We start from the raw sequence: 26521 nt of genomic DNA, 5'->3' as shown, positions 1-26521 counted from the left end.
AAAGCAAGTTAAAACTACAAATAGAACTTGGGGACGGTTTAGTCTAAACCGTCCTCAAGTTCTATTTGTAGTTGTAACTACTTGAGATAACGATCATCGCGTAATTTAGTAATTTGAGGAATAGGATTTTAATTTGATATCTTGGTTAAGCGATAGTTTATGGTTATAATACCGAACAGTCATCTAATAACAATTAATACTTGTTTGTTATACTTGTCGCTAATTATAACGATTACACAGCTTTAGTTTGTAATAATTTCATCAATGAAGCTAATTTAAAAGATTTGATAAAGTTAATAAGTAATACTTTAATAGTAATACAGCGTAGTATTATATAATTTATCTAGACAAGACCTTATAACCTTTTACTAAAAGCATTATATTGGTATATCTAGATTGTAGTTTATAGTTTATATATATTATCTAGCTTAATAGTGTAGTGGAATATTAGTTACTTTTAATGTGTGATATACTGATTGTAGATTGAATTGTGGAACAGCAGCTGTGAGTGAAGTAAGGAACAGCAGCTGTGAGTGAAGTAAGGAACAGCAGCTGTGAGTGAATTGTGGAACAGCAGCTGAACTTGAAGTTGACAAACCTGCTGAGAGGCAAATAGATTTTAACCAGCACATTTCAACGTTACTGCTGAATGTCTGCTCTCCTGCGAACACAAATATTATTGGAAATATGAAATACCCCAACTGTTTCAACTATTTCAACTATGGACATTGGAATGATTCGTTGAAAAAAGTCATTGACACTGATAGGTACTGTAATAGAATATCAATTAAAGCCAGTCACCAAAAACAGCGTTCTATGTCAGTTGTTGGAGATCAATCCTAAAATAATCAGTTAACCTTTACGGAGAGAATATCTAGGAGAAGGATCTGAATCTGGCCTCCCCTCTTTAGTGATAGACTTACAATCAACATCTGCAGGAGGTAGATTACTATTTATTTGTTATTTTTATCATGATCATGACAGGGATAGATTCCTGACAGCAAATTTAAAACTTGTATCTATTGTATGGGGGGGGGGGGGGGGGCCGGGGGGAGGGGGGGTGCCGGGGGGGGGGGGCTATTGTATACTATGGTAATTAACAAGGATTTTCATTCGAAGTCGTGAATAAAAATAGAACTTTCCGAACTCGGCTTACATCTGACAATATACTGATTTATATTTTAATTAGAAACCAATTTATACGTTAATTATGAACCAGTTATGAACCAATTATAAAGCGACTTACCCGCATTACAGTTAGATTTCGCGTCCTCTAAAGTATAATACGACTTCTCAGGGGTAAACTTCGTGTTGGTGTGAGAAAGACTGAAGAAGTTGTACTGGCACACCAAGTAGCAGCCTGGCAACAAATTAATTCAATTTAAACTAATTAACTAATTAAAATCAATTAAGATAACATTAAAGTTATCAGTGTATCATAATCTGGATGCTAATGGGAAGTTGTTCATTTTCTCATTTTCTTATTTGTTTCTTCATATAAAAGCATTACAAAATAAAAAAACTTTTGTCTAATGGACCGAAATTTCATAGTTTTGACTGAATATTTCTTCATTCAGTGACCAATTACTCAGTTAATGGTTAAGTATAATCAATATCGTAATAAACCAGCAGAATTGTGGGATTTGACAGCATGTAAAAATCTGATCCCGGGGACCAACTCTTTCCAGGCAGAATTTCAATCGGCCTAGAGCATAACTATAAAACTCTGCATTGTATCAAGGATAAGCTCAGAAACTCACCCGCATTTTGAAACTGGAGCACGAGCAACAAAACAAGCAACAAAACACGCAACATGATGCAACAAGTGAGGAAAATAAGAGAAGGGTGAGTAAGCGGAGCTTGTTAATTTAGCGTCACTGTGCATCAGATACGCGGTTATCCTGCAGTCGTATCATGTGATGATGTGTTCAGTAATTCAAATTGTAGTGTTTTTATCTGCTGTACAAATTTTCAGAGCTCATTTTTTCCTGGCACCCACTGTGACGTCACCGTAACAGATACGGTTGTATCATACACAATGTAGTCTTATCACTCGGTCATTTCTAATTGGTGTCATGTGATGTTGTATTGTCGTTTTAAAGTAATTGCGTTCTTTATCGGCTGTACTGTATTCAGGTGCAATGTTTCAGCGCTAATATATTCTGGCACCCATTTTGCGGTGTTAATTCTTGTAGCTGTGGAAACTGATAGATTGATCAATGTGAAACAATAGAAAGGGAGTATCCAGTGAATTTAGTGAGTTCCCCCTCCCCCAGGCCCATTTAGAAATAAGATAATTTTTATTTATTTCAAAATCAAATAGCTGAACTAATTACAATCCACAATTTAAGATATCCAATCCCAATAGAATCAAAGTTAGTTACAAACAAAATCGACATTACCCAACCCAACAAAAACAAGGGAGGGCCTAGGCCATACTTTTCGGCCAAAGAAATATTTGAAATATATTAGACTAAAATCAAAACAGTAAGTTAGTAAGTCTGAACATTTCAGATACAACTTTTCAAAGTACACATCTTTGATAAAGTTACAGTTACAATATCGACAAATTCAAACGAGCCTTAAAGTCGAAGACTTTGAGTAAATATACCACGTGTCAATAATAACAACAACAAGTAATAATAAACACAATACTGCACACAATTTTCTGAAAAAGTGATCTGAATACTAGGACCCACACATCAAATATAAAAATCTGGGAGTTTTGCTCCACAAACAGTCTCTGATCATTCATAATTTCCCCGGCCAGCCGTGGTCAACGGTCTCATAATTGACAAATTTTGACCACACGATTTAATCCAATTAATTAGTTAAATTAATTAGAGAAATTAACTAGGTTTTAGGTTTTACTCTGTGAAGCCAGTTCACTCTGAGCAAGATGATCCGTGTGAGTTCAACTCCCTCATCTCCAGTAATGCGTACCCTGAAAAGTTAAACATGTTACGTGACCTCATCTAAGTTAGGCAGCATTGCCAGTCAATTCAACATTTGATGTTGTTCAACTACAATTATATTGTTCCTGGCCTTAATGGAATTGTGAGCCGCGCAAAGCGCGCGATTTTGCTTTTCTGTCATAGTAAACGCTGAAAAAGTCCATTCAAATTTTATTGGCGCGTTACACCAGATATTTTGCACAAAGCGAAAGTTGGAAAAATACGAGTTATCTGTTTTGGAATACAATTCAATCGAAACAAGATGGATAAATCGCATATTTAACTTAGAATTCTCACCCAGTTTAATTCTTGAAGCGTTAAGTTTCTTAGTCTTCTCTCTCAGCTTAGTTTTACATTTGGTGACCATGTCCTCCTTCGTTCTACTCAACTCTTCTATCTTCGCGTTAAGCTCGTGTATTGACTCATTCTTATTTTCCTGGTATTTGAAGTTTAAGTAATCCAGTTCCTAGAGCATTTAAACAGAAACCTCATCCCTCAGAAGATAAGCTTTGAAGTTTGAGGTCTCCTAGATTTGTTTACGTACATTTTCTAGATAATTTATTGTAGTTTTTATATTGTATACAATTTTACGGACGATATGATCTAAACATAAAAAGTAAAACTTTTCTTTGAGTACCTTAATTTTCCCTTATACATTAGTACATCATACAAGTTAACATTTCATTCCTAAATCTTGCACAAAAACTCGAGCCAACAAAAGATGCAGCCTCATGCTTGCACTTAGTTTGCACTTCCCGGCATCCTCACAATTGACCAATCACAGCACAGAACTCCCCCACGTGGTACACAATCGACCAATCACTGCACTCGAAACCATAATTGTTTAGTCACGTGACAGTAAGCTTTTCCTGGTAGTAATAGGGGACGTGCGAGGTATAGTTGTGGGTCTGTGTAGAGTTGTTGGCTCATACAATATACACACTATCTAGTATCTGTGATTCTACGTGACATACACTGTATTATAGCTATTAGCTCAAAACGGTATGAATATTAGAATTTTACTAACAAAGAATTGGACAGTTACCATTGTTAGATTGTTATAACATCATGCTGTATTACAGCGTATAATTTAGTGATTCATTGGCACAATTCCAATAATAGCTATTCATATTATCTCATCCACAACTTCTATAAAACCATATTATCAAAATTTAATTTTAAAATTCAACGAGTTGAAACGCAGGTTATTCCATTGCCAAGTAGGCAGTTTCAAAGTTAGACTCAATTAGTAGGTACAAGACAACATAAATGTTCATGATAACTTAAATAATTATTTAATGACTAAATGAATAACGACCACAAGTTTCAGTGGAATCTTAGCATGCTCCAATTAATACACATGTAAGGGGCCGTGGGAGGATTCATTAAATCATGTATAACTATACAATCCACTGCACTATAATCCACTATTCCACTATAATTCCACTGAAATTATTCCAATAACCACATTCAGGCCCACTTTAAAATAGTGAATCATGACCGCATGGAGCCCAACTCTCTCCTTAACCTGTCACCCTCAAGCACCAAACCGCGTGATACTAAAACACGTGATACTAAAACACGTGACCAGCACTAAAACACGTGACACATAAAGTACTATAAACCTTATTAGAGCAAGTTGTCAAGGTGGAATTTAATTGGAGAGCAATCTGTCCACCTTGACAAAGTCCGGAATATTCCAACGTTGATTTTATGTCTTTATGTGTTGAATATATGTATGGGCAAGTAGTACTTGCAAGGGTGGTTAAATTATTGTACAGGGCAAGCAGGCAAGATGTTTTATATTAAAAGGGAGTGTTCTGTTTAAATATAATTAAAGTAGTGTATCAAATGAGAAGCTGTGAGATATGAATAGCTTTTAACGGACGGACGAAACAAATCTGGGAGTAGTCTACATAATGATGATAGAAAATTAATATCAGATTGCGATTTTCATGTCCATCAAAATGAAGACATTTAAAACGGACGAATCACGACAAATCACGACACTAAACTAAAACTACGTTAAAGTTGAAGGAACTATTTTATTATTTAATTAGTAGCAACTTATTTAATTAGTAGCAACTTACCACATCAGCTTCAATAAAGCTGTGCTCCACTTGGAGAAACTCCATGGTGTTGTGTAGATCCTGTACTGAGAGGTTCGCGTCCGACAGTGAACACGTCAACTCCTCTATCTAGTAGGGTGATTAAGTAATTAGTCAATTAGCTGGTTAATTATCTGCAGAGTTTGAGGTACATGGGCGAGGTTTAGTCTGGTTTGATTGTTAAACAACACCAATACAAAGCTTATGTAAGATATCAGTATTTTCTAAACTTCCATACAATATCAAAAGTAAATCACATAGACAACTTAGCTGTTAATCACGTGATACAACTAAACGGAGCTGCTAAATATTACCTGTTTAGCCATACCGGCATTCTTCTGTACCTCCTCATCTAATCTCCTCCGCAACACCTCCACCCTCTCACTCAACTCCTCATTACCTGATTAAATAAAAACAAGACTCTTAATATCGTGAAATTTAATTATTTGTTAATATTGTCAGTGTAATGGAGTGGGGCATGATATCATTATTATCTTGACAGTTACTATGGTTACTATTGTAGTTACTATGGTTACTATTGTAGCTTAAGATTTGAAATTTGTACTCCTTCCTTACCAGCTCTCAGCTCTTCATTCTCCCCAAACACTATGTTATGTTCGTGTGTTTGTTGTCTGTTGGTGTCACATTGTTCTGCACAGCGGTGCCGTAAATCTTCTACGCTTGTCCAAAGTTCATCGTTACGGGATTCTACGTCTTGTAGCTGGGGGTAGAAGGGTTTAATGTTTATTGCTAGCTACTGGTTTTAGGGTGTAACATGCCAAAACACTATGGTGCCTGTCGGGATCTTGCTTTTTCAAGGGTCCAAGTCGGGGTTTGTAACCCCTGGCCCTATACTGTTAACTATACTGTTAACTATACTGTTAACTATACTGTTAACTATACTGTTAACTATACTGTTAACTATACTGTTAACTATACTGTTAACTATACTGTTAATTATACTGTTAACTATACTGTTAACTATACTGTTAACTATACTGTTAACTATACTGTTAACTATACTGTTAACTATACTGTTAACTATACTGTTAACTATACTGTTAACTATACTGTTAACTATACTGTTAACTATACTGTTAACAAGGTGTGTGATTAATTAAGGGTTATATTAGATAACTAGTTTCTGATTCCAGTGTTATGACTAGGAAAACACCACAACTATTATGTAGCTGTATATTCTATTGTATTCTAACTGTAGTGATATATGGACCACACATCCGAACCATAGTCACTTCTGTTGTTTGACACGAAATGTACAAGGTTATTGGCAATAACTGTTGGACAAATGACAATAGAACACTTTTCTATCACTAAAAAGGATGAAATTAATAATAAAGCCTATTCTATATAATGTAGTAGAGGAACAACCTATTTAAATAACACCTGGCACATAGTTACACTCTAAGACACATAGTTACACTACGTGGCAGCGTGGTTTAATATTTTAAAAACGTTCACAATTCTGGTAAATTTAAGAAAAAGTTATTTCAAAACCATTTGCATTACTAGACATCATACTCGAATGTAACATTTTGTCTTAAATTCTAACTTTATTAATTAATCATACTAAACACATTTCTATTTCCATAACTCTCCCTCCAACCAGCCTCACCTGTTTCTGAAGGTCACTTTTTACACTATCCTCCACCATTCACTCTGATTTCTCCGGCAACCTTCCCCAGGGTTGCCACACCCCAGAGGTAGGCAGAGCATCTCAATGCTATCCTCTCGTGGGCTATTTTGGCCCAGCCTCTCTTAAAAAATAATAATAACTCTCCCTCTAACCAGCTCTCACCTGTTTCTGAAGGTCGCACTTCTCCTGAAGTACCTTATCAAATGCAGAGTGAGCAGAGCGAGTGTTACTTAGCTCCGTGTGTAGAGTATCAACCTCCCCGCGTAGCATCTCTGTTAGTTAATGGAGTAATTGGTAACTAATTATTCTGTTAAGTGATTAATTGATAGCTTAGCTGAGGTTAGCATAATGCGGGATGGACACCCGGTTTAGGAATTTTTATTTAAGCTTTGCTGTGTAATAGGGTGTAACTGTACCAATTTATAATCAATAATTGAAAAGGTTATTTAACAAAAGGAGAGTAAGACGTTATATAATTTATAACCATCGACTCCAATTTAAGTGAAAAGATAATTACTAATTACGTACGAGGCTATATAGCAATTATTGGAGCCAAAACGACTTCTTTCTTACACAAAAATATTGTGAAACTATTGTAATTTATTGGTTAAGAATTATAATTCTTAACCAATTACAGTTTTCTCTCCACTATATCACGACAAAAAAAAAGAAAAAGAAAAATTTAAAACAAGCAAAAACAGGAAAGAGTCCCACTAAGAACACATAAAAATCAGTAAAATAACTCACCAACACAATGTTTAAGCTCACTGTTCTGTTTACACAGCACTCTGTTATCTTCCGTAACATCGTTACACAGCTCGTCCTTATGGGGCGCGTCGCACTGATCAGCACTGCGCTTTGTGCTCGCGCGCAAGTAACGTACCTCTTCTAGTGTCTCTTGGTGCTCCTGAAGAGGGACGTGGTTGAAAATCATGTGAAAATAATGAGATATATTGTCATATTTCACTAATATTGCACGTGGTTGAAGAGGATTATAACTTGATCATGTGAAAGTAATGAGATATATTATCAATGTTTTACTATTGCACGTGGTTGAAGAGGATTATAACTTGATCATGTGAAAGTAATGAGATATATTGTCAATGTTTCACTATTGCACGTGGTTGAAGAATGAAGAGGATTATAACTTGATCATGTGAAAATAGTGAGATATACTATCAATGTTTAACTATTGCAGCGGAACCAAACGTTGTACTAGTGTACAACTGATAAAGTTAGTGGTAGTAATATCAAATTTAAAGTTGCTTACTTTAAATTTTACTTTTGCTTACAACTACTGGCGTAGATTTATGTTCATTCGCATGAATTCAATATATCTTTTCAAATGTTTAAAATATTTTGCTGTTTTTCTTTTTCAAAGGAAGCTGATCTTCGAATTTGATTTTGGGGCAATTGTATTCAGCAATCCAGCACCACAACAATTTACATCGTATCGAGTTGGGTTGACATTTGGCAACCTCCTCATCGCGGTATTTCTGGTTTCACCCCTGCCCCTTAGCTATGGAGGTAGGGCTACGTATAGGTCAGTTTACACAAGATACCAGGAACTTATCTGACAGTGGTCAAGTAATTTACAAGAGCACAATCTACAGGTGATGATAGATAGTGGGGGCCGTGTGTTATCATTACACACGTGACAGCGATTAACCAATCAGCTTCCACTGTTAACCAATCAAACCTCAGGAGTACTGTCACGTGCCAACAGAATGCACATTTATTAGAGATGTTGTGTTATAAATAGGTTGACACTATATAACAGGTGCGATATAATACTGTTTATATATAACAGATATAATAATGCTGTTATTTAATCAAATCAACACTACTGCAGGTCTGTTATAATATTAGTGTCTCAACGTTACTATTATTTGAGAGTGAGAAAGAGAGGGGGTAATATATTGTATAATATGTGAGGCAATTACATCTGTTGTTACAGTTACTGTTACATTTACTGTTAAATTTACTGTTACATTAGTTACAATTGTTACATTTAATAACTCCTGCTATTCAGATAATAATCTGAACAGTGCAAGTAAATAAAGTGTAGAGCTCACAGTATACAATAGTATATAATTATAGTGTAGTATAGTGTAGTATAGTGTAGTATAGTGTAGTATAATGTAGTATAGTGTAGTATAGTGTAGTATAGTGTAGTATAGTGTAGTATAGTGTAGTATAGTGTAGTATAGTGTAGTATAGTGTAGTATAGTGTAGTATAGTGTAGTATAGTGTAGTATAGTGTAGTATAGTGTAGTATAGTGTAGTATAGTGTAGTATAGTGTAGTATAGTGTAGTATAGTGTAGTATAGTGTAGTATAGTGCAGTATAGTGCAGTATAGTGTAGTATAGTGTAGTATAGTGTAGTATAGTGCAGTATAGTGTAGTATAGTGTAGTATAGTGTAGTATAGTGCAGTATAGTGTAGTATAGTGTAGTATAGTGTAGTATAGTGTAGTATAGTGTAGTATAGTGTAGTATAGTGTAGTATAGTGTAGTATAGTGTAGTATAGTGTAGTATAGTGTAGTATAGTGTAGTATAGTGTAGTATAGTGTAGTATAGTGTAGTATAGTGTAGTATAGTGTAGTATAGTGTAGTATAGTGTAGTATAGTGTAGTATAGTGTAGTATAGTGTAGTATAGTGTAGTATAGTGTAGTATAGTGTAGTATAGTGTAGTATAGTGTAGTATAGTGTAGTATAGTGTAGTATAGTGTAGTATAGTGTAGTATAGTGTAGTATAGTGTAGTATAGTGTAGTATAGTGTAGTATAGTGTAGTATAGTGTAGTATAGTGTAGTATAGTGTAGTATAGTGTAGTATAGTGTAGTATAGTGTAGTATAGTGTAGTATAGTGTAGTATAGTGTAGTATAGTGTAGTATAGTGTAGTATAGTGTAGTATAGTGTAGTATAGTGTAGTATAGTGTAGTATAGTGTAGTATAGTGTAGTATAGTGTAGTATAGTGTAGTATAGTGTAGTATAGTGTAGTATAGTGTAGTATAGTGTAGTATAGTGTAGTATAGTGTAGTATAGTGTAGTATAGTGTAGTATAGTGTAGTATAGTGTAGTATAGTGTAGTATAGTGTAGTATAGTGTAGTATAGTGTAGTATAGTGTAGTATAGTGTAGTATTCTAGTACAGTGTATAAGGGTGTAGTGTAGCGGACACAATTAAAGATGGTTTAATGATTGCTACCTTTTCTTACACGGTGATATTTACAACAATGAAATCCATGCTTTAGTGCTCACATAGTGTTAACGTATTATGGCGACTATTCAAATACAAGGTAAAATATTGAACAGTTACTTATTGTGTGTTAATAAATAACACGGTATGTATTGTAACATTCCACTTTACTTCAGAGTGTGAGTTTATCAGACACCCTAGACAGTTTAACCTACAAACCTAAATGGGGAGAAGCGCTGTCACGAAACTCGTTCCAGACTACATTTGGATCGACCTAGACAGGACAAACCTCTAGTAAAGTAATAACTTAGTAAATACTAAACTACTAGTCTGGACATGATACAAACAATACACACAGGATACACAATATGTAACAATAGTCACGTGACACATACAATAATCAACCCCCGTTTGTAACCAGACAGGAATTATCAGTGAAGATGTACAGAGTGGACCAGAATTAACTGTACACACCACCACAGTCCTATACTGAAGGCACCTGTGTAATTTGTAATGTGCTGTAAACATTGCCAGTTCACAGTTTGATATGACACTAAAACAGGTACAGCCCCCCCCCCCCCCCAATGTATTATACAGTTGATTCTCCAAGACTGCAGACTGCAGGGTGCAGGTGTTCATGTTGCTCTGTTGCAATAGAAGAAACATGTTGTACAATAACCACAGACGAGCCCCAACAATAACCCTTCTTACAGCTGTGGTATCTTGTACATAATATGTTACTATTTGCTGTTTCTCTGTGGCCCGTACAAGGTTAAATTAGATGAAACTACAGAGCATTACAATACAGAACTTGGCTGAATAGTCAGACAATACTACAGTAAATATATGGGGGTGGTTGGGAGCCAGGGTACTAAAATATATTCTTACTTTATTGTTATTTAATTTTGGTTTTACAACTTTTAAAGTTTGTCCTTGCTAGCCTTGCTAGAGGATGTAGTTCACATTACACTAAACAAACTAACATGTAACCACTAATAATAACCACTCTAACCACTCCACTGTTAGAACATGATAATTGATACTCTGAACAGTGTACAGTGTAGTGACGTAGTGTAGTGAGGTGTATTAGTGTATATATTATATAAGTGTAGTGTAGCCTCATCAAGATAGCGACCATCAAACTAACCTCATCAAAACAAACTCAGATTAAAATTTAACATCTTTAATTATAAGCGATTAATTAATTAATTAATTAATTATAAGCGATTGCCTGGATCAGCTCCTCTGCAGCTGTTCCCTGACAAAAGGGAGTCAACTCCAAAATTCGAGGTTTTTAAATTATTTTGTCACATTTTGGTAGTTTTCTGATAGTTTTCAGGGATAGTTCTCGGTCCAACAAAGAAATTTGGATAAAAAAGTTCTAAATTTCAAATATTACGATCTTTAAACTCTTTTGTCAGAAAACGGCAGAACTGGTGTGGGTATGTGGTATGTTAAATTTATAGCTTGAAGCTCCTTGTCCCTCTAATCCCTCTCTGATCCCTCTCTAACCCCTCTCACCCATCTCTTCCCTCTAATCCATCTCTAACCCCTCTAACCCATCTCTACCCCATCTCACCCTCTCTAACCCATCTCTACCCCATCTCACCCCTCTCTAATCCATCTCTTCCCTGATCCCTCTAACCCCCTCCGTTTTCTTTACCTCTAGGAATGAAGAACATTCCAGTATGGTTGGAAGCAACATTCGTCTAGTCATGGTAATTGGGAGGGAGACGGAAACACGACGAGATAATGACAAGAGATGAGATAAGAAGTGAACGTCCGGAGCTTTAGTCCTTTATGGCATCAACATTTCCATCATTTTCTGATAACTTTGAAACAGACTTGACTGCTGGTGGGAAAGTAACGTACATTTTTGCTATAATACTAGTAAAGCGGAAATAACATTATTGTAACGATTCTTGAAATGTGAACCAATTCCACCATTTTTCAAGTTCCCTGCTAGTTCAAACTTTGGAATTAGGAAGTCGAAAACTACTAAGCTGCTTAGGCGATACTAAAAACATTATTAAAAGCAGTTTAAACTATAAACTCCGTTACAAACTGACCGTGAAACAGCCGATTATCAAACAAAGCTCATGAAACTAAAAATGAAACTTCTCAAGACAGTATCAATCTAAAAGCAAGACAACAGCAGCTGTAACTGGGGAGGAGGAGATGTAGCGGAGTGTAGCTCCCTGGATCAAACCTTCAACATAGAACACTGTAGCACTATAAGCAGTGTATTGTGTATATTATTGTATACCCCGTATTATTGATAACATGTGTGCGCAGGTGTGCCTCATTTTATATTTGATACTTGTTATGGTCATATTATATAAGACAACATAATATATGAGACAACATATAACATGAGACATCGTACACATATGTTAAAATGTGACTTTTCTAGGATGATTTCGATAATAACAGTTTCCAGAACACCCTTCAAAGCTTTAACTCTCTAAAAATACGATAAAGTCAATCTAAAATTATCGCAGCGCCACTAAAAAGCACAAAACATCTGCCACCTTGTACAATAAATATAATGTACATTAGATATTTACTACAACTACTACACAAACAGTACCACAACTCGGAGAAGGACCTCTTCCCTTAAGAATTATACAGTTGCAGGACCACAATTACAACTGCAGGTGTTTGCGCAACAACTGCAATGTCATGCACTACATTATGTAGTGCTGCAGAATGTACTCAAACCTCTCCTAAGGATTGATCTTTTTGAGCAAATCTGTAGAACCGCTCCGCTCATCATGACAATTGTAAATTTTACATAAGCTATATAAAGCTACAAGCTACTAGGTACAACCATGGATCAAAGTATCATTTAAAGCTTTATTTTTAATAGCCAGACAATAGATGTTAATCTTTAAAAAATACTCTCTAACGAGCACAACTAATGACTCAATTAATTAGTTAATTTAAATAAATTAGTTAATTAGCAAATCACCTGAGAAACAGATTTCAGCTCTCTCTTCACACTACTCAAATTAGCAGATATAACCCCGTTATCTTGAGCTAATCTCTTGTTCATTAGTATAACACTGTCCTTACACTCGTCATAGTTCCTACTGATTCGTCTCAGCGCACATAACTGACCCTGACAGTGTCATTATGTTATTAATTAATTAAATATTTTGATCGATTTTTTCATTCGTAACAATAAAAATTTCATAGTTGTTTAATTGCATATTATTATAATTATTATATATCTCCTTGCCGATTTTTGAACTAGGTTATCAGTGTCAACAATGAAATAAATAAGCGCAAAGGTAACTACAGACTTATTCGTGTGGAAGTAATTTACTTGTAAGTAAGATTAATTAACCAATTATAAATAAAAGTAACGTACGTTAAGAGAGTCAAGAGAACCGGTTAGAGCGCGGTTGTCGTGCAGTAAACGAATGTTATCTACTCTTAACATCTCTAGTTCTCTGTACTCTGAAATAGAAATTAGTACAAATTAGTAAGTAGTAATTAGTACTAACTACTGTACCAATGATATTATAAGGGTTTTGTTGGAACTTTTTAACTCATTCGTTGTCTGACTGTGGGAACTATTGATTTTTGATCTGTACCAACTGTAGCGGACAATAATCAGCAACTTAGTTTAAAACAATTCCCAGCATAACAAAAAGTTACAGATATGAATACTGGTATAGCACGTGGTATAGCACGTGGTATAGCACGTGCCACGTGTCCTCCCCACCACTATATTGATTACTCAAACGTAACATTACACAGTTATCACAATAACTAATAATATAACTAAATATAATTATTTACTGAGGATTGGTATTGTTTTTTCTATACCATGAACAGATCGTATGCCCGCCAATTTGATTGTTTCAATTGTTCAAAATAAATATTATTATTACATAATATAAAATTACCGTTGATCTGTTTGGTAAGTCCAGCAGTACTGTTGGGTTGTCTGTGTAGCAAGTTAAGCTCCTTATCTCTTAGTACTAGTGACTCTTTTAGTGTTGCCACGTGACACTCTTTTTGTGATACCTGGATTAATTGAATAATTGGTTAATTGATTAAAAGATTAATTGATTAATTGAATAAGTTGATGAAAAGTTATAATAATAAACAGGATCACACAGGACTAAAGTATTCATAACCAAATTATTATATCTTTAAGATCGTCCATCAATAATTTGAAGGCAAGTTATGCCAGGAAAATCTCGTTTTTGAATAATAGCTTTTTTGTAATGAATCAGACAAGTCATTGTATAATGTCTAGTATTTTAATATCATTCTAGAAAAATTGGTTGCGCACTCTCGAGATTTAATAAGGATTGCATATTTTACAATAGCGTAACAGTGGAATGTTTTCACTGCATGTGGATTGTGGAATGTACAGTTCTAACATTTTAAAAAAGACCACAGTAACATAAATTATAGGGAATGTAGAGATATTAGGCTTGATATTTGTAGGTTCAATTTTTCCTAGTAATTTTTAAACCTACTGTATAACATCAATGATTGTGAAAGAAGAAATACTTGGCAGCCTGGTTATCACTAAACAAACGGGTCACGTGGTGTGAAACACGTGGTGTGAAACACGTGGTGTGTAACACGTGGTGTGAAACACGTGGTGTGAAACACGTGGTGTGAAACACGTGGTGTGAAACACGTGGTGTGAAACACGTGGTGTGAAACACGTGGTGTGAAACACGTGGTGTGAAACACGTGGTGTGAAACACGTGGTGTGAAACACGTGGTGTGAAACACGTGGTGTGAAACACGTTATCAGCTGTGACGTCATCAAAGTGACGTCATCACATACCTTCTCTGTTAGTTTGTCATTATCGTACATCTTCTTAACGCACTCATTTTGAAGAGCTTCAGTTTGGGCGAGTAGTGATAATCTGAGGATATGTATGATTACTTCGTTAAAAGATTCAGAATGAAAGTTATTGCAGTATGGGATAAAATGATGAAGATGTAGGTGGTATGAAGAATGTTGATGGTATGAAGATGTGGAATATTCTTTGTTTCGATTCAAGCAAAACATGAGCTCTAAACATCGACCACTAAGCTTAGTTGTTAATATATCCCGCAAAGCAAACCTCATAAATCAAAGATAACAGTTCACAATTACCTCTCTGTATTGAGACCCGAGCATCTCCCCTCCAACCTACTATTCTTCTCAACAACACTATCCTTCTCAACTATTACTTTATTCAGCTTATTCCGCAGATTCAATAACTTCTTATTGAGGGTGTTGACCGCTTCATCTGTTATCTGACACGCCTTGCTTACCTTCCTCCTCTTAGTCTCACCCTCACCCTCACCCTCACCCTCCACTTTATCTGTCTGCACTCCAGTTGTCAGACACAGTTTAGATTGGAAGTCTCTGTTGAGGATATCAACTAAATCAAGGTCTTTTGTGACAGTTCTGTGATAGTTCTGTGACAGTCCTGTGACGGTTATTGTTACAGGGGGGAGTGTTGAGGTTGAAACGTCAATGTTTGGTTTTTCTAGAATTTTCTCTAGGTCGATGTAGGAGGAGTCAAAGTAGCCTTCGTCTACGTCATCAGATTTCTTTTTGTCCTTAGCTGACTCGAGTTTAACTGAGTCAAGTTTAGTTGATTTCTCTTCTGCAGATTTTTCTTCTGCTGATTTGTGGTCTACTGATTTGACTTCTGCAGGTTTCTCTTTTTCTGATTTGTCTTTTTCTATGTTGCCTTTGTCCCTGGCGTTTAGATCTGAGTCATCTTTTACTGGTTCGTCTTTAGCTAATTCTTCTTTTGCCGAGCTGTCTTTATCATCAGATTTTTCAGTTTCTGGAGCTCCCACTATTCTGATTTCATCTTTTTCCTTCACTTTGTCCTCCTCACAAGTTTCACTTGACACTAACAAAAACTCAGCCGACTTTTTAACGGATAATACTTCAATATCGTTATTACTGAAGATTCCAGTGTCCTCAGAGTCACTACCATCACTGTCGCTGATATCTAAACTAGGGAAAGTCTCATTATCTTTCCTATCTCCCAATTCAGGTATGTCTGTAGTTGAGAGGTTGGGGGAGGAAGGTATGTCTAGGGTCCTTTTGCAGGATGGGATTCTGAAGGAGGGTCTACTTTTACGCTTCTTTGGGGTGCGTCGAGGGGAGGCTTTGGGTGAACGGATACCTGGAACAGTTTTAATACTTTCAACACTACTATATAACAAATAATTTAGGCATGGCTACCGATGAGTAAATCGCTGGAGTAAAGTCTGCCGGTGTCCTGGGTGTGATGGATTTGAGTTAGATGACAGGTTGTTGAGGTGGTAATCGTTTCTTCCTAATGCCCTGGTAGTCTTGTACTACCAGGGCTCCTGCGGTCTGGTACGAGGTTAGTTTTATTGTTAGAGATCTAGTGATGTTTGAAATTTATTGACTCCTTTTTAAGCTACTTCTCCCTTAATTAAGTATTGCATTATTTTTTCTGCTATACAGTTCTTTACAACACTTCTGTTCATTATAATTCATAATTTTTCACTCTGAACTATAAATCTCTGGCCTATTAACTGTTTCAGATCCAGATCGCTATGGTTTATAGCGGTGCCACTGAAACATCCTGCTGTTGATCTCTTATCCGGATCACCCAGTCTCCTCCTGATCCTCCCACACTTCACAACAAGATGCCAACACTGCCCGCCAACTTTCTCACCTTACTGCAAGACTTATCTATTGAAGTAAAGCAACATATGCATACCCTCCTTACTCAGAGTATCCTGGACAGTCTGAAAGAGGAGAAGCTTGCTTCTAAAATAGAACGTATAGATGAAAAGAAGAAGGAAAAGAAAAACAAGAAGGAAACTACTGTTCAAAATTTCGTGCAAAGCCCACATCCGCTCGTAGAGCATGTTCCGGTCCTCCCTGGAATGGACGAAAGTCTATTCCAGGCAATCACAGAAGAATTAGATTCAATGAATCTTGAAGGCAAACCTAAAAAAGTCCACACCCTATGGCTAAGCCCTTCGTCAGAAAACTACTGTTTTGGAAACATAGTTAACAAGCCACATCCCATCAACAACTTCCCTAGCATCTTTAAGTTGATGGGACTTATTAATGACCTCCCCTCCACCACCAACAACATGGATGCTTGCCTTGTTACTAGGTACGACACTCAGCAAGCTAAGTTAAGCCTCCATAAAGATGATGAAGACCTAATAATATCACAGTCCAGCTCCATTTGCACTTACTCAATAGGGGCTCCACGGTCGCTTGAGTTTGTGCTTGATACAACCCAAGTAGAACAACGCACAACTAGGGCCTCTAGGTCAAGGCCAGCCCGAGAGTTGATTAACGCAGACTTCACCCTCCCTGCCACCAATGGCACTCTGAACATCATGAAGCCTGGTGCACAGCAAGTCATGAGGCACAGGATTGCCCCAGGAGATGTACCTTCTGACAATGAAATTTGTTGGAGGTATAGTCTCTCCTTCAGAAAGTTAGCCACACCCCCCTCTTCCCCTTCATTTCCTATTCTTCCCTCTCCTACATCCGACAGTCCTAATAAAGTATCTCCAAAAGCTCCCATCACAGACTCCCACAAACACCAGAAGTCTATCATCCTCATTGCTGGTGACTCCTTTGCTGCCCGATTGGACGCTGATCGCCTAAGTAGAGGTAAAGAAACTGTCACCAACATAGCTAAGGGTGGGCTTAAGATCTCCGCTATACAGAACTCTATTGAGGCCTTTCATACAAAGAACCCTCTAGTGCAGGTAAAGAAACTGTTCTTAAGCTTCGGTGCCAACGACATCCGGTACTGTACCCAGGGTGTCAATCATCTCAAGACCCCTGTGAGTGACCTTATGAAGACAGCCAAGAAACTTTATCCGAATGCACGTGTTTTTGTACAAGCAATTCCACCAGTCCACCCCAACGGACAAGAGAAAATCCCTGGTAATGTTTGTGCTATGAATATTTTGATCTTTGATCGCTGCTCTAGGCATAAACTGTTTTACCTTGATGTTTTTTGGGCTTTCTTAGACCGCTTTGGAAACAGAAACGAGAGATTATTTCCTAAGTGTGACAATAGGGGCTTTTATGATATTCATCCCAGCCCCAAGGCTGGGATGCCAGTGTTGGCAAAGTTCTATCTCAGAATTATACACTCAAAGTGGTTTAATCCATTGGGATACTGATGTGGTAATTCAATTCAATTTTTCATTGTCTGCATCAGTATCCTATTGGATCTGATCATTTGGATGTTATTTATATGTATTCAAACGAAGTGATAGCATAATGTATGTTACTTCATATTATAGCACAATACCTAACAAAACACAACGGCGAGACACAATTCTGTTAATAATATACTTATAAGTTTTATGGGAATATCAGCTCAACAACACCGTGTTGCAACTGGTATGTTTTCTAGGTATGTTATCATCAGTAAAAGTTATAGAGGTAACGGGGAAAATTTGTTGTCCTGTCTTCTGTCTCGTCATATGTTATGTGCTCTATTGGGTCTATTTTATTTTTATGTTATTTTGTATATATTTTCTTTGACTATCGATGCTAATATACTCCCTAGTGCTCCCCTCCAACCTAAAATACACTCTGTACCATGTTTGAGGTCATCCATAAATCTTTACTTTATGGTAATATTTTGTACCATTTTTCTCAGACACTTTAAACTTGTGTATAGGGGGGAGAGGGGCATTGGGACAGCCTTAGCTGCAATTTCTGTAAAATTGCTATCTACCACAAAAACCGAACTGTCACCTACCATGTCACCGAAACAGACTGTTAAGTTACTTTTCGGTATTACCAGCAGCTGGTATGGGGTCATGTCTAGGTGTGGTCTGGTTTTTCTATCTCTCCTTAATATTTCCCTGATAGTAATTTGTAATTGTTCCTTACTGAACCCTGGACCAAATTTATCCGTTGTTTACAATAATGTCCATGGTTTCCTAAATACCCGTGATCTAGCATCAGGAACACCACCACTAAATATGACCAAGATACATGAATTCCATGGTTATATCTACAAACATAAGCCTCACATCATTATTCTAAACGAGACATGGCTGAAAAATTCCATTCTCAGTAATGAAGTGCTCCCTGACAAATACAAAGTATTTAGGCTTGATCGATCCTTAAGATCGCATCCAGTGGATGCAACCCAGCCCAAGAAATTCAGAAAAAACGGTGGTGGTGTTCTGATTGCCCATAGAACAGACATTGATATCTCGAGTCTAAAGTTCTCAAAGGTTAGTGTTCAAGCTGAATTATTATCCGTCATAATCAAGACTCAGTGTGGAAGAAACTTTTGCATATCTACATTCTATAGAGTAGGAACGCTTGGCTTAGATAATTTTGAATCTTTCAAGAAACATTTTGTTACTTTAGCATCTGCCAGAAAGTTGCAAAGACACATTCTGGTAGGGGACTTTAATTTAGCTTCGATTTCCTGGCCAGATGGTCAGTCATCTTGCCAGCTACATTCTAGCTTTGTAAATTTTCTCACTGATGACCTCGGACATACACAACTTATTAGCTCCCCTACTCACAAGTCAGGCAACACCTTAGATCTTGTGTTCACTAACATTCAGAACCTTATTAAGAATGTTAAAGTTTTAGATCAAAACGAAATGTGTATGTCCGACCACTTTTGTATAACATTTGACATTGATGTTAAGACCAAGTATATTAAGCAGCCTAAAAGAAAGATCTTTAATTATAGTAAAGGTAATTTTAGGGGCCTGAATTCTGAGTTATTTAGCATCGATTGGGATAGTATATTTGAGTGTAATGATCCTTATCTTGCCTGGAGTCGATTCAGAGGAGTTCTTGATGCAGCCTGTGACCGATGGATCCCTAAAAAGACCATTAAGTCTCAGTTCCAGCCTCCATGGTATGACTCCGAATGTGATCGTCTCCTACGAAATAAGGAGAAATGGAGAATAAGGCATAAGGGGAGCAACTCTGAGTCTCATAAACAAAAGTTTCGTGCATTTCGAACAAAATTTAAAAATATGATGGACGAAAAAATGAGACTCAGTGTTGAGGATGACTCCGATGATGCTCTTATCTCCAAGAAATTCTGGACCTACGTTAAGTCTAAATCAAAGTCAACCAGGATCCCTGAAACTGTTAAATATCATAATCGCTTTCGAAACAATCCATCTGATCAAGCTGCCCTTTTTAACGAATATTTTTATGAGCAGTTTTCTCAAGAGAGCGATTATGGCATTGACATAGATTTTCGTGATGATTGTTTTTCCAGTCTTGTGTTTAGTAGAGAAGATGTTCTGTTGATTCTTAAAAAGTTAAATCCTAACAAGGCCCCTGGCCCTGATGGGATTCATGGGAAAGTCCTCAAAAACTGTGCCCAAAGCCTTGCATACCCACTTAGTGTTTTATTTAACCTGTCTTTCTCAAGCGGATGCATACCCCCTGATTGGAAGCTGGCACTTGTAGTACCAGTGCACAAAAAGGGTGATAAGTCTTCGGTTGAGAACTACAGGCCTATCTCGTTAACATCTCTTGTAATGAAAGTCTTTGAAAGGTGCATAAAGACTGCATTATACGCTGCATGTTCTGATCTGTTGGATGACCGACAACACGGTTTTGTTAATGAACGTTCATGCACAACCCAAATGATACCTTTCACGGACAATCTTGCACTTGCACTGAACAACAGGTCCAGGACTGATATAATATATTTTGATTTTGCGAAAGCTTTTGATAGCGTTTCGCATGACCTCATTTTAAGTAAATTAAAGAATATTTTTAAAGTCGATGGACTAATGCTTAAATTTATCAAGTCCTATCTTGAGGGGCGACAACAACAAGTAGTGATAGGAGGCCAAACGTCTTCCTCTCTTCGGTTGGTGTCCCTCAAGGTTCTATTCTTGGCCCTCTATTGTTTGTAATATTTATAAATGACATGTTCTCCTGTGTCTCTGAAGGCACCAATATCGCCCTTTATGCAGATGACACTAAAATTTGGAGGGAGATTCTTGGTTACCCTGACCATCACATAATCCAAAATGACATCAATAGATTGTATGATTGGTCAGTGAGAAATCGAATGAAGTTCCATCCACAAAAGTGCAAAGCCCTTTCTGTGTCCCTGCAAAGAAACGTGCTGGATAACTTGCCATTCAATACCTTCTTCTATAAACTTTCTGGAAGTGATATTGACTTTGTGCCCTCTCAATCAGATTTAGGAGTCGCAATAAACTCCAGGTTTAATTGGGGTGCACAATGTAAAGCGCTTGTTTCCAAAGCTAACTCCAGACTTGGACTACTTAAGAGAACATGTCATTTCACTACTGATAAAAGGCAGAAAAGATCGTTCTATTTGGCGTTAATTAGGTCTATATTTGAACATTGTTCTGTCATATGGTCCCCTCAATCTGCAACTCATCTTCAACAGTTTGTTGCTATCCAAAAGAGGGCTATTAAATGGATCAATGGTGAACCCTACTCCAGTTATAATGACGATAAACTTGCTACAGAGCAAAAGAAGCTAAATATTCTCCCTGTCATGCAGAAGTTTATTTATAACGATCTTATGACCTTCTATAAAATAGTGAATAGCATAATCCCAGTTTCGCTTCCTACTTATATAGTCCTATGCCGTCCAGAGGGCACCCGATACACTAGGCACAATGCTCAAATAATTGATAGGTCGGATACTTCAACTTACATGAGTACCACTGTGCCCTGCTCGGATGCCTTCCGAAATAGCTTCTTTCATAGATCTATGCTGAAATGGAATAGTCTACCAGTATGTATCCGGCAGTCAGAGCGGATTTCTACTTTTAAGGCCAATCTGATCAAGTACCTCTGGGCTGCCGATACAGTCTGGCCAGACTAGCTCAAATGTGTTTTTGTTGGTTACAATTCTGCCGTCCAATTTCCTATCCGCTTGTCCTTTCTTTTTTCTTCTATCAGTTGTGACGGAATTGTAATGAACAAAATCCATATATAATTATTTATGATATGTTTGATTTTTTGTTATTGTATGTCATTCAAATTTGGTAGACGGCCCCAACGTTAATGTGGCTCTTGCTATGTGTTGGTTCAGCCGAATTAATTATTATGTAATCAAGTTTATTTTTCTCTTTTAGTTAGTTGTCATCCGGCCAAACATTAAGCAACTTATATTGCAGTTCCATTTATCAATTAGTATATCAAAATATGTCATTGTAATTTTGCATGGCTGAAATGTAACGCTTGATTTATATATATAATAATTAATTGAATTTTCAAATAAAAAAATAGTAAAGATTATTATTGTACTTATTTTGTGTCCATTAATAAGTTTTAATGAGAGCTAGAGGCCGTCAAAATGACAAGGTAGTCAGAATATTATCAACAAAACACATAGCTGACCCTGATCATTAGAAACACCCCTAAAAGTTCGTTTTTGAAAAAAAAATTTAAAACATCCGTAATTTCATTTCTGTTTTAGTTTCGCATTTAATTTTTTGTATGCGTATAGAAAATTAATACGGCTTAAAAATGAGATGTCCGGCGACCTCCTAGCTCACTCACAAGACTCAGTAGGAATGATTGAACTGCGAGGGACAATTGAGGCTAACGAATTTACTCATTATTTTCAAAAAAGAACATTCTCGTGTTACGTCCATGATATCCAAGTTGCAAGTATAATCCATAGTGATTATACTTGATCGAGATCTAAGCTTTAATTATTCGAGGTGAAAATGAGGCTAACCACCTTTTGAGAGGGTGAAATGAGGCTAACAAGTATACTTTTGTGTATATTTTTGAGCAGGTTCGGTATTGTGACTATCTAATATGTCAACAATAAAAATGTATTCATCCTCTTCAAGCTCAACATTTCAGAAATCGCCGAGTCTACTTGTAGGAGGCTAAAATGAGGCTAATAAAGAATTTGACCGCATTTTAACTTTAATGTACGGAAACATGTTATAGACCCACTATAAAACTTGTAATTGTAGCCCGAAGGTTATTGAGACTTTATCGAAACTTATGTGAGGTTGGATTGAGGCTACCTTCCCTCCTTGAGGCAACATTGAGGCTAACAGATACACTACGCAGAAAAACGTCACTGTGCCAGCTGTCAAGTAGTTGCTGAGCAGCAGCAGCAGTTAGATGAAGAAAATGAAGTTGAGGAAGGAAATGTATTCTAGAGCTGTTGGCTAGAGTAGGCCCCTTACTTCTATGGAGCTCTCTGGCAATGCTACCCATGGGGCCATGTAATACCACATGATCTGATATCATGCCAAATTAGACTCTAAACTATAAAGTATAATAAAAATGGAACTGTTTGAGAAATTTTACAAGGGAAGTCTTTATTTTGCTTGACACATCTCAAACGCAAGGAAATATTTTTAAACAAATTATAAGTATACATTTTTCCAAAAACCGCAATGTAAGCTGATTGAAGCACTAATGAATAAAAATCTACGTCAAGCTGCAGAATAACTCCAATATTTAAATCAATACCTCTTCATGGTAGTACAACTGGCGAGAAGGCTCAAAAAAAGCAGTGCAATTAGTTTTGAAATGTGCGATTTTGAAAATAATAAGTGGCTTTCAAATAGGTCAAAAATGGAGTTATTTAAAGAAAATAAAAGCATCCAACATTAAAACTATCACTTATAAAATATTATAATAAGCAGGAGTTAGCCTCAATCTTACCTCTCAAATGAATACAGGTTAGGCAGAAACAATTTGAAATTGAAGGGCTAGTCCGAAGAAGCAGTAGAACAAGAAATGCAATGAACACAACCTTGATAGTTAGCCTTATTTTACCCTCCATCAAAAGACAGAAAGGGTAGGTGGAGTCTACCATCGACCTAAAGTATCCATATAATGTATACCAGGGCAAAGGATAGTTTAAAGGACGTTATTGTTCAAACATAATTCAAAAATCGGAAAAGATCTGTTAGCCTCATTTTACTCTCCATTAGAAGGAAATGGGTGGGCCAGCCTTCGACCTAGAGCATCCATCTCATGTATACCAGGGCAAAAGATAGTTTAAAGGACGTTATTGTTCAAACATAATTCAAAAATTAGAAAAGATCTGTTAGCCTCATTTCCCCCTCCATTAGAAGGAAAAAAGGGGTCGGCTGGGCCAGCTTTCAACCTAAAGAATCCATATCATGTATTTTAGGTCAGAGGATACTTGGATACGTTATTATTCAAATATAATTCACAACTTAGTAATGACTTGTTAGCCTCATTTCCCCCTCCATTAGAAGGAAAAAAAGGGGTTGGCTGGGCCAGCCTTCAACTTAGAGCATCCATCTCATGTAATTTAGGTCAGAGGATACCTTGATAGACGTTATTATTAAAATATAATTCATGACTTAGTATTGACTTGTTAGCCTCATTCCCCCCTCCATTAGAAGGAAAAAAAGGGTCGGCTGGGCCAGCCTTCGACCTAGAGCATCAATCTCATCTGTTTTAGGTCAGAGGATACTTTGATAGACGTTATTATTCAAATATAATTTCAAAATTATAAATAATCTGTTAGCCTCACTTTACCCTCCATTAGAAGAAAACAAGGGGTCGGTTGGGAAAGCCTTCGATCTAGAGCATCAATCTCATCTATTTTAGGTCAGAGGATACTTTGATAGACACTATTATTCAAAAATAATTCAAAAATTAGTAATAACTTGTTAGCCTCATTTTTCCCTCAATTAGTGAAAAAATTTCCCTCTTCTCTCTGGATTCTAAAAGAGTGAGATCTGATGAATCGATTAAACATGTTTAAACTTTTATAGCATGCTTGGAAGGTGTTATTAGGAGACAAAATGTAAATGACTCGTTAGCCTCAATTTGCCCTCGACTAAATGCTTCAAAACTTTTATTAATCGAAACAAAATTAGTTGAACTATAGATATGTGAAATATCATATGCCTATCTTAAAAGTTCTTCCTGTGACAATCTTCTAAAGTTAAAATGGGAAAATGTGGTCCATCTCGTGCGAACTTTCCTAATGACCAGGGTCAGCTACAAGATAATTAATTGAGAAACTAAATGTAAGATTTGATGAAAATCTAGAAAAGAAATGCCACCTGAGTTATCTGCAATGTTTAGCTTAATATCCTCTGCCTCACATGTTTTATACTGTCTTTTTTGGGTACCAGTGATAAGGCCCTTCATTGTATTACCACTTCACCTGATACATTGAAAATAGATTATAAACAAATTATATAATTTATTAACACATGTTCAATTAAAACACATTAACGTTATTCATTGAAGCGTGATGACTATGACAGAGTCATGTTATCGATTCTTTAAAAAATGCTGATTAACGGCATTGTTATCAATGGAAATTTAAAGATTAAATAACTAGAAGTTAAATAATCAATAGATTCACAGACCAGTAAGGTTGCAGAGGAAAGCTGTTTCTTTGATATAACTTTACATTTGCACTGAATTCTGCAAAACAGCAGATCCCACTTGAGAACTCACTATCTTGCTAAAAAATAAATAAATGTAACACATTATCAAACATTAGATGCTTTAATCCAAATTCCCGAAATTACCAAACACATAATTCAAAACATCACAGCTAAACAGTAACTCTTAAACCAAATGCACTTTTGTACAGCACAAAGAATAGGTGGGAGAGAAACATCATATTATATACTAATTGAATGTGGTCTGTTGTGAAGGTTTCTGTTCAATGTGGTGTAATGAAACACAATCTGGCAGTAGTACTGGTGGAGTATCATGGCTAATGCATACACAATGCGAAGTGTTAGTCTGGAGGATGTTACGCGTATAAGGGTGTATATTATAAGTATAAGTGTGCGATCTCCATTGTCCAGTATATAATGCAATTTAATTAAATCATCAATAGTTAGCTAATAGTTTAATTAATTATTAACAGTCCCCTTAACGTGGGCAATAACATACGCTATATAAATTAAATTATATAAACAACAAATTTGAGTCTTTTTTTCCATTTTATTACTTGTTTAATGTCTCTTTAGATCTGTTTCGATGTTTTATAGTGGGAGTTCCCACGTTTGTTGGTTGAGAATGCTCAACATAACATACATGATGCTTGACTGCTTTATTGACCCGGGCAGGCAATTTAAAGTTAGTTCATTGTGGAATTATATAATAGAAACCAACTTTGTTTCATTGATTAACTTTCCTGGTATCAATTGTGTTGCAGAAACTGGTTTCGAGCCAGAAAGGTGTCTTATTAATAGAGTGAAGTAAGGCTGAAACTTAAGCACTCTCATGAAGTAATAAATTAATGAATAAAGTCAATTTTTTTACAGGAATTTATCGATAAATATTCGTAAAAAATAAGGAACTAACAAAGATGCTGCAAATAATGCAGCAAATCAGGTCACGAGACAGTTTACATAAGCAGTGCACTAAGGAAAAACAGACATAACACTTAAAATAAAATGACAGATACAGCCATGTATGAAATTAAAACACATCTTCCTAAGATGGTTATGATTATCAAATAATGAGCCCTGTCCTGTAGGTAAAGCAGTACTTGCTCAATTTTTTTTAAATTGCACATTATTATTAAATCTAAAATAGTTAATAATTTAATTAATCATTAACAGGCCCCTTAACGTGGGTAATAATATACAATT

The 26521-nt window shown here is 36.3% G+C and overlaps 1 protein-coding gene across 1 annotated transcript; it reads right to left on the bottom strand.

The window, feature by feature from the left end:
- Window positions 1–2303: 2303 nt before the first annotated feature.
- On the bottom strand, window positions 2304–25386 carry LOC134824183 (myosin heavy chain, clone 203-like). The gene is made up of 14 exons (XM_063835941.1): window positions 25280–25386; window positions 24968–25071; window positions 15051–16083; window positions 14736–14817; window positions 13834–13954; window positions 13293–13381; window positions 12891–13040; window positions 7464–7623; window positions 6879–6988; window positions 5639–5783; window positions 5377–5462; window positions 5045–5152; window positions 3252–3390; window positions 2304–2944 (listed from the first exon to the last, which is right to left on the bottom strand). Exons 2-14 carry the CDS (start codon window positions 25053–25055, stop codon window positions 2886–2888), a joined length of 2370 nt encoding a protein of 789 aa, XP_063692011.1. The 5' UTR covers window positions 25056–25071; window positions 25280–25386; the 3' UTR covers window positions 2304–2885.
- Window positions 25387–26521: the final 1135 nt, after the last annotated feature.

Source organism: Bolinopsis microptera, chromosome 12 (genome assembly GCF_026151205.1).
Source record: "Bolinopsis microptera isolate Bmic1 chromosome 12, MBARI_Bmic_1.0, whole genome shotgun sequence".
NCBI classification, from domain to species: domain Eukaryota; kingdom Metazoa; phylum Ctenophora; class Tentaculata; order Lobata; family Bolinopsidae; genus Bolinopsis; species Bolinopsis microptera.
The sequence above is the reverse complement of the archived record's forward strand: the minus strand, read 5'-3'. Positions and strand labels throughout refer to the sequence as shown.